The 14,892-nt window shown below is 46.9% G+C and overlaps 1 protein-coding gene across 3 annotated transcripts in view; it reads right to left on the reverse strand.

The window, feature by feature from the left end:
- Positions 1 to 409: 409 nt before the first annotated feature.
- GALNT14 (polypeptide N-acetylgalactosaminyltransferase 14) overlaps positions 410 to 14,892 on the reverse strand; it is a 94,784-nt gene continuing 80,301 nt past the window's right edge. For all 3 annotated transcript variants that reach the window (XM_032103255.1, XM_032103254.1, XM_032103253.1), the window contains 4 exons: positions 14,598 to 14,681; positions 13,302 to 13,446; positions 5,487 to 5,606; positions 410 to 4,910 (listed from right to left, as the gene is read on the reverse strand). In XM_032103255.1, coding sequence (XP_031959146.1) covers positions 4,752 to 4,910; positions 5,487 to 5,606; positions 13,302 to 13,446; positions 14,598 to 14,681 — 508 coding nt within the window. In that variant the 3' untranslated portion in view covers positions 410 to 4,751. The remainder of the gene's footprint in view (positions 4,911 to 5,486; positions 5,607 to 13,301; positions 13,447 to 14,597; positions 14,682 to 14,892) is intronic.

The raw sequence follows: 14,892 nt of genomic DNA on the forward strand, positions 1-14,892 counted from the left end.
AAGCTTTCAGTGCTCCTTCTCCTTTTTCATCTCCTTGGTTGGTTGGATGACTGCTTGGTTTTACAACTGAATTTACCCCTGTGCAGTAGCAATATCTGGTCTGGACACTTCTTTCCCATTAGTCATAGGAAAATGAGAGACATCACTCATTGTGATGGACAGTTGATAGACAATTACTACATGAGTGCTTATGCAAAACCCAGCCTTGAAACCCAGTCATGATTTCATTTGTACATCACATAGAACCAGTTCAGATTTCTTTAGTGCCCAGAGTATCAGAGAAAACAAAATAGCCCCCAGCACCACAAAAGGAGCGTCCTTACCTGTAAATTTATGTGCTGCTTTTTGTCAGCTCTGTGCTAAAATGCAGCTCTATTCAAAACTTAATTACACTCAGTTGGAGAGGTAGTAGCTTGCAAGAGGTTTTTATTCTTACAGGGTTCTGAAGGCACTTCCAGTGAGAAACAGAACAGTGGACACTGAGAAAACATCCATACATCTGGAAAAATGCCACTGGATTTCAGCACGTAAGTCTCAACATAAGCTGGACACCCATACAAGGCTTCCTTTAACTCTCCAGCCATCTAAAGTAGCTGCACATTAAAACTGGTGCTGGACTGATCATTCAAAATTAATTTAGCCAGAACATTATTGAGCAGCAGAAGTTTCTTCTTCTGCTTGTGTGAAACCTGCTTGACCTTGCTTCCTTTACCCGTTCTACAAACAATGTTAGCCCCCAGCTTTTCACTGAAGCTTTTAAGATCTGAAATGTGAGCAGTGCAGATCCTACTGAAGAGCTGTGATCAGAGCCTGAGCCACAAGGAACACCAGCCTGTTATACCACAGATCCTGGTTTGCTTAGGGCAGTGGGGTCGACCCTGTCTGCCAGCTCAGTCCCTACTCCCTCCCTCCCTCCCTGCCCAACAGGACGGGAGAAAGAATCCAAAAGGGCAAAGTGAGAAAAACCTGTGAATCAAGATAAAGACAGTCTAGTAAGTGAAGGAAAACGACCCAAGCTATCCCAAGCCACTCCTAGAAGCAGAAGGGATTAGCACTCAAGGCTGTGCTTGTCTTGAACCACCACAAGTTCTCCAGTCTTTATCCACCAGCCCCATTTTGCTGTTGCATCGCTGGATTATCAAAGATCTCTGAATTCAGTTTCCACCTCTGTACCACCAAATCACTACCTTGCCATGTTGTAACCTGAGGTTCTGTGCACTGATGATTTGTGTTGTTACCTTATGGCACTGCACTGGTACAGGGAGAAGATGGGCACGAGACACCTAGAAATCACGTAAGCAGCAACGTAAGGAGTGCAAGACTTCTCCAGCCCAGCTAAAACCAGACAGATTTGTTCTCATTGGAATATGGATCTCCTCCATGAGGGGAAATGGTTTTTTGATTTTTTTATGGTGTTTTTTGGGGTTCTGGGGATTTTTTTTTTTTTTTTGCTAGCCTTAGTTGGCTCTTTAAAAGCCAGTCGTAGTTCTAGCCTTGAGTTTCCTGCTCTGAATGTAATTTTCCCAAGATACAAGAAGTGACTTACCCAGAGTTCATAAAGGCTGTCACAAAGCTCAACAGTCAGGATTAGAATCATATTTTCTACTTTATCTGCTGTTCTTTCAAGTCAGTGTAAAATGTTACCAAATAGCATTACTACCAAATGGCATTGGGGCTTAGGAAGCATTGGCATGGGAGCCCATCTAGATCCCAATCAGTCACTCCTGTCCCTGTTCACACCATGATAATAATTTGTCCAGGCATTGAAAAAACACAAAGCAAAAAGGGTTCATCTGTTTTCAGTGTATTTTAATAAATGAAACAAACCTGAAGGTACGAGTTGGATTTCAGCAGCAGTTAACCTTTTCCCTGACACGATGTGAGGTCTCTCTGCAGGGGTGTTAAGCAGATTTGCTAAATGCCATATTGGGGCTAACTCTGGAGACTGCCAGACCATCACCAGCTTTATATAAAGCTCCCCAGGAGTCACAGGCTGATACTCTCAGGCGTCTCTGAAAACACTGCTGATCCACAGGGATAATCTCATTTCCTGGACCATGAAATAAGCTGTAGCCTAAGGGTTACAGCTGATGGCTGTGTGAGACACCATCACCAGTTTGATAAGTGCTGCTGTTCCCCAGGTCTGTGAGGTACTTGGTGGCTGCTGGGCCTGCAAGAGACTTAGCTGAACTTAGTTGCTGCTCTCTGGTAGGGGACACCATGCCTGATGTCCCTCTCTCCACTGCCTGCCTTCCATTGTCCCCAGACATGTTCACAGTGATCACTTAGCCCATGTTTTGGAACAGGAGGGGTTTGCTGTAGCATTTGTGTTTCCCAAAAGGCAAGAGAGCTGAAAAGCTGGTCCAACAACTCCTTCCTAGAACACATCCCTGCAGGTCCCATGGGTCCATGTGCCCAAGCACACACACATATGTAGTGAGGTAGCTGTTTCTGCTAAGGCAAAGAACAGTTTAGAGAGCTTTGGCTGTCAGCAGAACAGAGATTTGTTTTCAGCTTTGGTGGAAAACAGTAAAGCTAGATAGGTCTGAGGTCCTGCTCAGAGTGTACCTGCCAGGTGCTGAACTTCAAAACCCACGCCGAGTTGTCCAGCAATTTGAATTTTCACAATCGAATTGCCAGCTGCTGGGCAGTCCCAGGCTGTGGGCACAGTACAGGTGTGAACGTGTTAAGCTCCAAGCTCTTGGGAGCTGCTTTCCCTTGTAAACACTACACAGGGAATAACCACCCCTTGCCTGTCATCACCACTGTGAAAAGTAGATGTGATATTTCCCTGTTCAATTAAAAAGAAGCCCAAGGTCACTGCCCTCCTTTGTGAAATGGGTCCATTCCATTTTAAGTGCTCCCCTTTGTTTCCTGCTCGGAGTGGTGGCATGGAAACAATGCCACCTCCCGCCACGAAATGACAGCTTGCTCCAGCCCTTTCATAACAGAAGCCCTTGAGGCTGGCACCAAGGGAGCTTGATGAGGTTGGTAATCACTGCAGCACATGAAAAGCATTTTGCACTGCGACCCTTTGTACATAAAGAGCTACACTGGTTCTGCTTCTAAAGCTGGAGAGATTTAAACATATGGCTTTCTCCCAGCACTGAGGGAGGAGAAACTGAGGCAGTAAAATCCTGAAAGCCAGCAATTTATTCAAGAAGGGATGCTGAGAGCACTTGAAGGCTTAAAGCTTATGGTATTTTACCTGCAGTCTGTGGCACAAGAAACAATGGATAGGATTCTCGCTAAATCCTAGCATTTTCAGAGACAGAAACTATGTTGGGTTTTTTTTTCAAGTCACATTGATAGTCCTGTGGAAGTTCTCTTTGAGAGTTGTTACCACAGGAGAGCTGTGTGCACAGCTCTTGGTGATGCCTGTTACCTGTGGCTGAAGGGACAGCTGCCCTGAAAGGCTGGAAAAGGACCTTCCAGTCTTCTATTCCTAACATCCCTCCTGAGGGCGTCTGTCCTAGTCTCCTTGGGCAGTCACCTCACTCCCACACAGTGACAGCACCTGACACGACCTGTGGGAAACGACTGATCTCCAAAAGCTGAATAAATCATTTCTGCCTGGTCTGCCTATGTTAAGTGACTTTGAGAGAGAGGTACATTGTGCCCCAGGCTTCCCTGCTCACAGGTGTGAATGGGGAATCCCAAACCTATTCTTCAGTACTTCACGTCGTGGCCCACAACGTAACTGGGAAGCAAACCCAGGTAATATCCCTTTCCCCTTCTCAGAGCAGTCTCTAATTTTAATTGTAAATTAAACCTTCAGTAGCAGCATTTTATGGGAGTCCCTTCATCTGTAGTTTGGAAATTGGGAGACAGAAATATGACACAATTACCTTCAATTACCAAAAATATTACTTTTATGGAAGAAAAGTGAAAATTTGATTTAGTCCAGATCTGAAGCAGAGCAGTGAGAGACAGTGAAATTTTAGGGGAGCTTTCAGTGACCCATGGCCTTCAGAGAGGAGAAATAATCATGTTCCTGCCTTTCCTCCCAGCTTGACAGAAGTTTATATCCTTTAATCTCACACAGTGAATCCTCTGTTTGCTTGGGCTTTGGAAATTCAACAAGGACTGTGTGCAGCTAGCACAGAGCAGGATTCCCCCATCACTCACTGTTCTGATCCTGGCCACAGCTGTAAATGCTGCTCTGCCTCTGTACACACAACATGGATGTGGATCAGGTACCAATTCCAATGTGCAACACGGCTCCACCCATGCTGCTGGCAGAAGACAGAAACATCCACAGCAAAGTGCCAAGGTAATTCAGGGTCTTCCACTTGATCCCTGGCGATGCTTCTTAGCAGCCCTTGGCACATCCCACCTTGTGCACCCGCCTCAACCCCCAAGAGCCACTGGGATGCTTGTTTTGCTCAGCCCAAGTCTTCTTTAGGTATTAAAGGCCCTTCTACCTGCGTTTTCAGGGAGATCAATCAATGCTGAAGTTCTGTACAGCCCATTACAGAAGCCCCAGTATCCCTCTAAAACATTTCAAGCTTGGTTCTCTGCCATCCCCTTCTCCTTGACCATCACCAGGCCAATACCAGCTGCATATCTGGCAGTTAACATCTGCTGTTCCACCTGGAGTGCTGTGTCCCATTTTTATTTGAACGATTCTCCTCCTGTCCCACAGCACACAAGGACGCCCAGTGGTTTGGATTTGAGCCCCATCCGGTGCATCTCAGCCGCGTGTGGCCACGTCCCGGTGCCCGTCCCCGCCGTGCACATCCTCCAGCAGGTCAAGACATCACCATGTCCCAGCGCTGGCTCATGGCTGTGCTCTCACAGGGGTTGATGACGAGCTCTTTAATGCTCTCGTTCGTGTCCCCGATGGTCTCGGTGTCCAAGCAGAAGCGTGAAGCTATGTGCTCAATGTGTGACCCAACTTTGCCCCAGCGCTGAGGAGAGACACACACAGCAGGAGAAAGAGGTGAACAAGCTTCCTCCCCACGATGCTTTTACTGTGCTGTTCCAGCATCAAGAGGACAGCTGTCACCAAGCCCTTGTGGCCTGATGCTGGCAAGTACAAGGTCCCCAAACCCACACCAAGCAGAGCACATGCTGAGCATTTTTCCCAACAGAAGCACACTCATTCAACTCAGCCTCTGCCTGGCTTCAGGAAAATAATATATTACTAACAGCTTTTTCCCCAGGTCACTGGTTCAAATGCCAGCTCAGTGATTAACTGCAGGGAAATGTTAGCATCTGCTGCCTTACTGGCAGCCCATGTGAACTAAATTGCCAGTTTGGGTTTGACTTCTGCATTGAAGTATCCAGATCACCACCCTCACTAATAGACATCCTTATCAACACACTCATTTAAGAGGCAAAGGGCTCAACAGGCCAGAATCCATACTCCCAAAATGACTGTGCTTCCCAAATGAAGTCAGAGCACAGGCCATTTAATGTGCACTAACACTGTGATGAAAGAAAGGGAACTTCCAAGAAAATAGGGAATCAGTGAAGGGGCTCACCTGCTTGTTGTCACCTTCTTTACAAGGTGACAGCAGCACCTGGGAACCAGGGAAGAGGGTGTACACAGACAAACAGAGCTGCTGCTGGCGGACGTGGTGGTTGTATGTGTAAGTCCATTCCTGCACAGAGGAAGAAAAAGAAAGGTGGTGAAAGATCAGTGTTGATTCTTGCTACTCTTTTACCTGGAAAACAAACACTTTGGCTTGGATCCTGCCCCTTACAAAATCAAGCACAAACCTCACTGACTTCAAGAGGCACCAGGAGAGGTCATTAGGATGTTTGAAGCCTCCCCAAAATTGAAGCTGTCATTGGGGGATTGCAGGTACCAAAGAAAATGTCTACAAAAGATGCTAGAAGAACATGTTTCACGAGACAAAAGATTTCACAGCCAGAACTGGGCTGTGGTTGGAGAACAAAAGGATGGGAAAAAAGCAGAAGAGAGGCAGGAATACTACTAACCAGACAATGTGCAATCCTCTTTTTTCAGGGAAGAGCAGCAGAGATGCTTTCCAGCTGGCAGTGGGAGAAGAGAGGTGATACCTAGCAAATGCCTGCAACTCCTGGGATTCTGTTCCCAAGTACCACAAAAATAAGGGGTAAAGCTCTGCTTTCTATCAAGGCAGTGGGACCAAATTTCAAAGGTTTGCTGTTCTGGTTTGCTATGACCATTGTTATTCCTGTTCCACTGGTCCACCTTGGAGGTTTTTTCTTTTGCTGCTTTTCATGTTCACCAGCTCTTTATCAGCTTCTCAGCTCCAGAAATAAACTTTGGAGGAGCTGATGCCTTAGGTTTTAACTTTTATATTTTTCAAGTCCTGTACTGCTTAGTGTGTAACTCTGAAGTTTCGTGTGCCCTGTTAACTACTGCTCTCTCATGCTAGTTAGACAGAACAGCCTCTCTAGGTTTGCTCTTCAAGGACACCTGGCCCCAAAATGTGTAAACTAAAGCCTAGAGAAGGGGAGGGGCGGGGGGGGGGACAAACTTGGGGTAATGACTTCATTAACTGAAGTTATAATTGGAGAATTAATCCTGATATGCAAATGAACCAAACTTAGAAAAAGTGTGAAGAACCCATGACCCAGGGTCCATCTTGGGTGGAGCCTTTTGGCTGCCCAGGGTGTACCTTCCTCTGAAGGCCCTTCAAATAAATACCTACTTCTATCCTCTTATTTTTGTCTAGCCTCTGTTTTTAGGAGGCCACCTCAAGGCATCAAGCAGAGACTCTTGTCCTGTGTGATGCTTACCAAACAACAGGCAATCTCTGGAATTACCATCTTTTTCACCACTGAATGTTTTTGGGAGAGAAAGAGGAGTAGCTGATAGTTTGAGGAGGATTTCAAATGTGCTGGACAAAGCACAGTGGAAGTACAAACACACTGCTTAGCCCAGGAGTGTTTCACAGAAGTTTACTCCAGCTGAGCAGTTTCTGTCCTTACCTGTCCTCTTATTACCCAAGAGCACCTCCTGAGAGGATCCCAGCCAAGGGATGTCTGCCTCCCTGTTACCCGTGTGTGTGCGCAAGCAGACAAGAGCTGGTTTGGCTGATAGGAAACCACAAACCATGCTTTCACATAACCCTGGAGAGGGACTTCTGGAACAAGTGTTTTGCTTGTAACTTTGTGTGAGCATCAACTTTAAAATTAGAAAGAGCGGGACTGGAAGGGTTTTCTGAGGGCTCCCAGCCAGGGTACAAAGCAGGATCAACTCCTGCTGTGTGAATGGCTCTGAGCAGCAGCAGTGGGAGCAGATGGAAAGCAGGTTTCTGAGCCGTGGCAGGGCAGGTGAGCAGGGCTGGAGGACCAACAGTAGGCTGGTTTCACTATCAGAGGGCAATAACCCTGCTGCAGACAGCAAGGCCAGGGAGCAAGAGGCTTCCCACAAGAGCACCCAGGAGCCACGGCAGATGCGTTGACAGGATAGAGGCTATGAAAACTCTGAACCTGCTGTGAAAGAAAAGGTGCAAAGAGAAAGCAAAACAGCTGCGAGCTCAGACATTGAGGAGTCAGAGCTCGGTGAGAAGTGAAGTGAGCAGCGGTGTTGGCAGCAGAGGGAAAGGCAGTGCTCAAACATACGGCTGCGAGGCTGGGGCTGGAAAAATGGGGCTCCTGGGAGACTTCAACCCTTTCTGAGTGCTGGAGGGGAATGTGAAGAATGGCTGCCCCACTCTCAGAGCTGGGATGCCTGCAGCTCCCCTGACTTTGAATGGTGGAGGTTTTGGGTTGCATTAGCATGAGTTATTAGAGCAGGGAAATGCTTCCAGTCCTTTGGTATTTGTCACCGTCAGCAGCTCTAACTCCTCTCAACTTCAAAACAGACAGCTACAGGCATTTAACTCCTGGGAATATAAATCCCACTTTCATTCAGGTTCTTAGCCACCTGGAAGGGAAAACACGCTCTTCCATGGCAGACCCAGCTCCACAAGGACTTCACACTGTGATCCTCATACTCTATGCTTCTTAGCCCACTATTCCCCACCAGCTCATGGAAATCAAACCTGGCTTTCTGAACAGCCTACCCACAGGCCTCTCAGCAAGAGCTGCCCAGGATCTGGGCACATAACAAGCATTCATTTTCAAAGCCAAATCCACACCCAAAGGGCCTTCTGGCAACTACTTTTCTTTGTCATATGGAGCAGGGTTTACCTGATCCTACAGTGAACACGTTCCAGACATCCCAACCATGCATCCTGTCAGCTGCTGTGTAAACTACCAGCCTGGGAAATCAGGTGCCAAATTAGTCCAGCATCTGTGAAGAACCAAACCCTACAGGGCAAGCTGCAACATCTGTTCTTGGCACCCACGCTGCTACAAGATGCTTTGAAAACCTGCTTTACATTTTTAACCAATTGTTTGTCATTTTAGTTCAGGACAGGGCTGAAGCTGTGCCCACAAGGCTCCTCAGCAGCAGCCAGTTAATCTTGTAACTTGTGTGTATGTTGAATTCTCCAACTAACTTGGGCCATGGGACTTTTTTTGTTTGTTTGTTTTGACATCTTAACCTTCTTCCTTCACTGAGGTTATCTCATGGAAGACTGCTCCTCCCACAGGTTCTCCATGGGTTCTTCCAGACCAGGCTATGTTCAAGCCTCCACAATATTCACCTCCTCTCCAGGCAGGACCATCCTCTCACCCAGCAGTGGACCATGGGATAGGAAGGATGGCAGTAACCATTTTCCCTAAGCTGTTTTTCACCACAAGAAGTGAGGGCTCCAGAGCTAGATGTGTGTGTCAGTTCCACAGCTGACACTGGATCCCACCCTCCTGCCCCTAGGCTGTCCTTTCACTGTCTTTATCTCAGCTGACAGATTTTCACACAGCTCATCTATCTCGGCAGAATGGCTTTTTATGGAAGCCAGTCCTGTTGAAAATATTTTATCCAGCTCTAATCATGTCTTCTTCCCTTTCAGCCCTAGATGAAAGCCAAATAAAATTATTCAGAAAATGAAGAAATCTGGGGGGGAGGAGAGGGAAGTCAGTTGAACACCACAGAATCCATGAAGGGATTTGAGTTAAAATACACACCCATGGCCAGGCAAATTTTTATCTTACCCCTTCTCTTCCCTTATTTGTATGAGCTGGGGTATGAGTTTCTTCTTTTCTTTTTTTCTTCCCCATGAGAACTACTTTATCTCCTAGTCCCTGGCACTGACATGGCCAGCACAGCACTAACAGCAGCAGAGCTTTGCATCATGGAGGTTGTGGTGGATGGAGCAGCCCATGGAACTCCTAAGGAGCCCCGCAAGGAGCTAGCATGGCTTCAGGGCTGCAGACTGGCCTGAGGAGACACCATCAGGCTTTAGAGCTGACCCCAGAACCAAAGAAAAACAGATACATGAGGTAAAGATCAAGATTTCCTGCCTTTTCGAAGACAAAGAAGGAGTGGTGGTGGAGCCAGGAGGAAGAGGGTGGACTTGGAGAAGAGAGCTACCAGCTGCACAGCACAACCAGCAACCCCCTTCCCCCAAAGCCTCAGGTAACACTAACCCCCTCGTCTGAGGCTGGTGACTGCTTCTCAAGGCTTCAGCATCATCTGAGCCGGCACCTGTCACTGTTGCTCAGCATTACTGTGAATTGAGGAAATTATTTTCAAAAGTGACCTTTGGCTTGGCACAGCCTGGCTGGCAGATGGAGGAAGGAGCCCCTCAGCCCGGGAAGGAGCAGTCCCACGGGAGCCCAGCGTTCCGTGACAGCGAGGCCTCTGCTGCCGAGCGAGAGGTCAGCCGTACCCTAAAGCTGAGGTAGCAGCTGGAGAAAAGTGTTTCTGAAGAAGGTGCAACGATCTAATTATCCAATTATCTTCTTAAAATCACAGGGAAGGACTTCCCAAGGCACCTGAGGACACCGAAGTGCTGCCCTCACCAAAGACCCTGGGATACAACTGGCACTTCCACACATCTCAGGAGAGGGAAAGCAGAGTACATGAGGTGCCCAGGACCACCTGAGTGCAGAGATAACACTGCTGCCCCTCTGCTCTGCTCGCTCAGCCTGGCTCCCACAGCTGCAGCCAGCCTACAGCCGAGGCAGGTCATGCCCACGGAGGAGAAGAGCGAAGGCTTTTGAGGGGAAGAAGGTCAGAAGAGAATGTTTATGGCTGAGATGTCTCAGGAGGGACTTGGGTTTGGATAGATGCTAAATGCTCTCCAAAAAAAGTGCACATCTAGTCAGCACACAGAAGACCTCAAGCCAACTGGGATGAGCATCAAAGCCATACCAGGCAGATTATCACACTGTATTTCCTTCACAAGAACAGTCAAGGACATGCCATTCAAATGCAGTGGCAGCCACTGAGCTGCAAACCCCAGATATTTTGGGGTGCAGGCCCAGGAAACGGATGCTGCAGCCTTTCCCCTTTTTCCTTGCCTGTCTGAAAGATGCCTGAGCTTTACATTCCTCTTGCAGCAACTGCTTACATGTGTGTTATATCCAGGTAAAAGCATCTTCAAATTTTTTATCTGAAGTATGTCAGATTTCCTGAAGCTGCTAATGACTTAAATAAATCCCAGAGTCAGATGCCTTTTCCGAACTCTATGAACTAATATCAACTGACACTTGGTTTCAAAAAAAACCTCAACTACTCACATCTTCATTAGATAGATGAGGACAAAATTATGATCAATTACTTTCCCTCAGATGCATTTCTCTCATGAAAAACTAAATCAATCTGTTCATTTAGCAAATGAGACTCAACAAGGCATAGAGCGCCGAGGTTCCAGTGGGCAGGAGCACAGGCAGAGCCTGCTCTGCCCTGGGGATGGGCACTGCGGAAACGTCTCTGCCAGTCACTAACTCAGCAGCCCCCTGTGAGCCACCCCGGGGTCCTCAACCACCTCAAGATCCCTCTGAGAGACATCTCAGGGGACAGAGCCCACCCTGCCCACTGCCAGACCTGGAGAGGAAAGGGCCAAGTGGACCCCTGGGATGCAAAGACAGAGCTCTCCTACACAAAGATGAGGGGTCTTCTTGTGCCTCAGTGCCCCTTTCAGTACTTCAGGACCAACACCAGACACCACCAGGGAGGTTTTTTGAGATCTCCTAAGGGTGTAAATCTGATTTCACCGCAGAGCACCTGTCTCAATTTACCCAAACTATGGATGTAGCCAGAGGTCTCACAACACCCTTCCCCTACACTACAGGTACAAAAACCTAAAATAAAGAGCAATTGATTGCCATCTGACAGCTCCTGTGCCTCTCTCCTTAAACCACAGTAGCTCAGATCTTCCCATACCCAGTCCCAAGATTTCATGGATGTAATGTTGGTAAAGGGCTGCAGCAGCCCAGCAGGGAGACAGCTACAGAAAGGCAATCAAAGCAACCAAATTACTGCTACTATAATAGTGATAATAAGGAATTTGGACAGCCAGGATATTTCCATGGTACTTATTGAACACCAGGAAAGCAGAGCTTTGATTTAGCTAAGCCTATTTTTCAAATAATGAAGCTTAGGGTAAACAAGACGTGACTGCAGTATGTTAAAAGTGAAGATTATTGCTCTATTCTGGTATATCAAATGCAAAACCAAGTAGCATTCAAGACTGCTGCATAATCAATTCTACACAGCCTGGTGGTTCTAACACCCATGTCATCCACAAGTTCAGGTGGTCTTGTAGCAACTGAGTCATTAAAATATAAGTTTCTATTCACAATTGAAGTTTAAATACCCTGCTTTAATCTGAACTATTCTTCATGAGTACAAGTAACAGAGAACTAGCCTAAAAACAGAGAAAGATAAAAAGGGAAGGCTTTTCTCTATTCTTGCTGTGTACTGAGTGCAGCCATTCTGCAATCTGTTTGTAGTGCATTTTTCTGTTCCCTTGCAGAGTTAGTGCTGGACGTGCACAAGAAATGGAGTTGCCATCCAGTGGGAAGTGTTGACCTATCGCAAACTGCTGCAGAATCAGAACAGGAAGATGAAAAGTTTGTGGCGTGAAAAATTCCAAAAATTTACTGCACAGAAATGTCAAAACAAAATGTGTTTGGTGGGAATGAAACAATCCAATTTGTTGGCATGACATTTCTCATTTTAAAATACCACATCAAACTGGTATTTCAGAAAGACCAGTACCATTTCATTTTGAAACACTAACTTGCAGCAGCATTTTTCATTCTGATTTTCCCAGGTCTTTTTTTAAAAACAGCCAATTCGTTGGAAGTTGCTATTGTCGCTAGAACACTTTTCCTTTCTTCTGCAGAGCTAGCCCTGAAAAACATGATGACCTGCTCTCATCAGCTTGCTGTTTGTGTGAAAAGTCCACGTAGCAGAAGAAAGAAAAACAATTCTGGAAGCTGAAAACCAGTGAAACCCTACCAAGTGTTACCATGTGGCACTTGCAATTACATTAACTACATTTTCTGAACTGACTAATATTCAAGTAGTCAATGTTGATTTTGCCATGCTGTGAAACAGATATTAATTTCCTGCCTAGAGACAGACATGCAACTGCATTTGGAAAGAGATGCACATAATGACATGCTTTGTTTGCACACACAAATCAGGGACATTTTAAGCAGTCTCCCCAGGCTGGGCCTTTCATATGCACAGCTACCTGGTTTGAATATGTACCATGAGGGTTAAGGATGTACAAGTGGAAGCAAGCACACCACACCATTTCCCACTGAATTAATTCATGGCAACCATGGAGAAGCAAGGGATTATTATCCTCCCTGTTTTATAGATGGAAACACAGAACTTACTGACATGCCCAAAATCACAAAGGGAGCCTGAAGCAAAGGTGGGTTTTTCTGAAGCTGTCTTGGTCCAGAAACTCTGCTGCAAGGCACATGTTCTTGCTCTTGGCTCTAACATCTCCTAGGCTGTACTTTTGAGAACATCAACTCATACAGCGCTTTCTCGTCTCAATGAGACTGAAAAACCCGAGATCATCCTCATTGAATTCTTGCTAGTTTAATGCAATCCAATACTGAGAGAATGCAGACTATGAAGTTACAAATGCCACTGCAACTCAGTGTATTTTGAAGGAAAAAAGGCTAGGAGATGAGAGGAGGTTGTAATTCTCTTTGCCTTTGATCTGTGCAGATGAGCAGCATGTGGCGTTCCTGGGCAGCAGGAAGTGCTCAGCACAGACTCGCATGGAGCAGGACACGCTGTCCCATGGCTCCTGCACCAGTCCCTGCTGCTGCCCAGGGCCTCCACCAAGGTCAGGTGGAGTTGCCAGGGTTTAACTACATGCTAACTAAGGGAAGACACTGGCAGAATAGGTAAATCCTCCAACGGAGCTTTAGCAACCTTAAGAAATCATCTTGAAGCTGCCCCCATGGCTTCTTCCCATCCAGCATCACAGGGATACACATCTTACCTGTGCCTTTGGTACAGTGCCCTTGCTGCTGTTGCAAGGATTTAAGCTCAGGATGGGGAGTTCTTGGTCTTCAGACTTGTGTGACTCCAGGCAGCTCTGCCTTTGCCTGATTATCCCAGTCTGATAGAGCGATTCCTCGGGAATCCTGTGGGAAGAGTGTGAAAACAACATCCGTACTGCCCCGTACGCAGGGAGGCTCAGTGGGGTGAGGTTGCATCATTTCACCTCCAGAAAATGAGGGGTGGCAAGATCTACTACAATACTGATGCACTGAGAGCAGCACACAGACTGGGACGCTGCAGAAGCAGCACTCAGAGATGGATGGCTGACCTTTATAAGAGGAAAAAATAAATAACTGCACAAGGCAAACAGAGGAGCCAGGAGTAGGCTGTGAGCAGGCTGAAGGTCAGCCTTCAGCTTACAGGAGAAGGGAACTTTATAACAAACTGTCACAGAGCCCTGGCACTGCCTGTGAATGCTGCTGTGCAATGCCACCCATGGCAAAAAAGCAAGAAAATGGCTATAAATCATCGTTTTCACACAGTGATTCTGCACTCAGCTATTGCACCAGCAGGTCCATGGAGGCATCTCTAGAACCTTACCATCGTTTCTGAGGATGGCTCCTGATAGGCACCAGGGGAATGAATGCAATGGTTTCTGGAGTAAATTGGTAACTAAAAGATATCTGTGCAAAAGCAACAATGTTTAGCAAAGCATTGGGCTAGAAGCAAGGCAGAGCCATCTGAATACAAATCATAAAATCCTAGAGTGAATGGTTTCACAACAGAGAAGCCCTGAGTGCCACAGAACACTGTGAAAGGACTGGAAATTAGGTGCTTGTTTAGGAAGCAAGAGTCATTAAGTACCAAAACACCCCAGCAGACGCTATGGTGGATTTTCTGCCCTGGGATACTTCCGTGAGGAAATCTCTCTTATTTCCCTATACAGCCTGTTCCACAGCATAGGCAGGAGGATACCTAATGAATCCCCGAGAGCAAATGGGAGTAACTGGTGCTTTGTCCCTCACCAGCCCTGCAGCAAAGAGCTTAGAGGAAGCAGGTATCACAGAATATCCGGAGTTGGAATGGACTCCCAAGGATCTCCAACGCCCTGCAGTATGTCACACTGTGAGCAAGCTGTGTTTAAAGCCAGCACAAAATTCACTCTGCCCTTCTGTGAGGCCTGAGGGAGGGGGTGCCTATGTCTCTGGGGCAGAGGAAAGCTCTGTGGGGCAGGAGGGAGGGATGGAGCATCCCACTGGCCTGCTGGAGGCAGGTGGAGATCGCACATCCATACCGAAGTTCGGGATAAACGTTTTCCAGGTACCACTTGAAGCTGTGGCATTTCAACTTCTTCCGCAGTTCCACTCTGCTCTGGACACTGTGGGAAGAAAGTATCACAGAGATACAATGGAAATGATGAAGGTGAGACCCAACACACCAAAAAGGGAAGCTGAGAGAAACTCAACAGAAATGCATAGCCAGCAAACATAAGAGCATCAGCAGCTCTGGTTTCTCTCTGCGTGAGCTTGAGCGATTGTTTGGATCTCTGTCTCTTTGGAGGTCTCACTTGGTAACATAGCATGATGACA

The sequence above is a fragment of the Corvus moneduloides genome, chromosome 3, assembly GCF_009650955.1.
Source record: "Corvus moneduloides isolate bCorMon1 chromosome 3, bCorMon1.pri, whole genome shotgun sequence".
Taxonomy (NCBI): domain Eukaryota; kingdom Metazoa; phylum Chordata; class Aves; order Passeriformes; family Corvidae; genus Corvus; species Corvus moneduloides.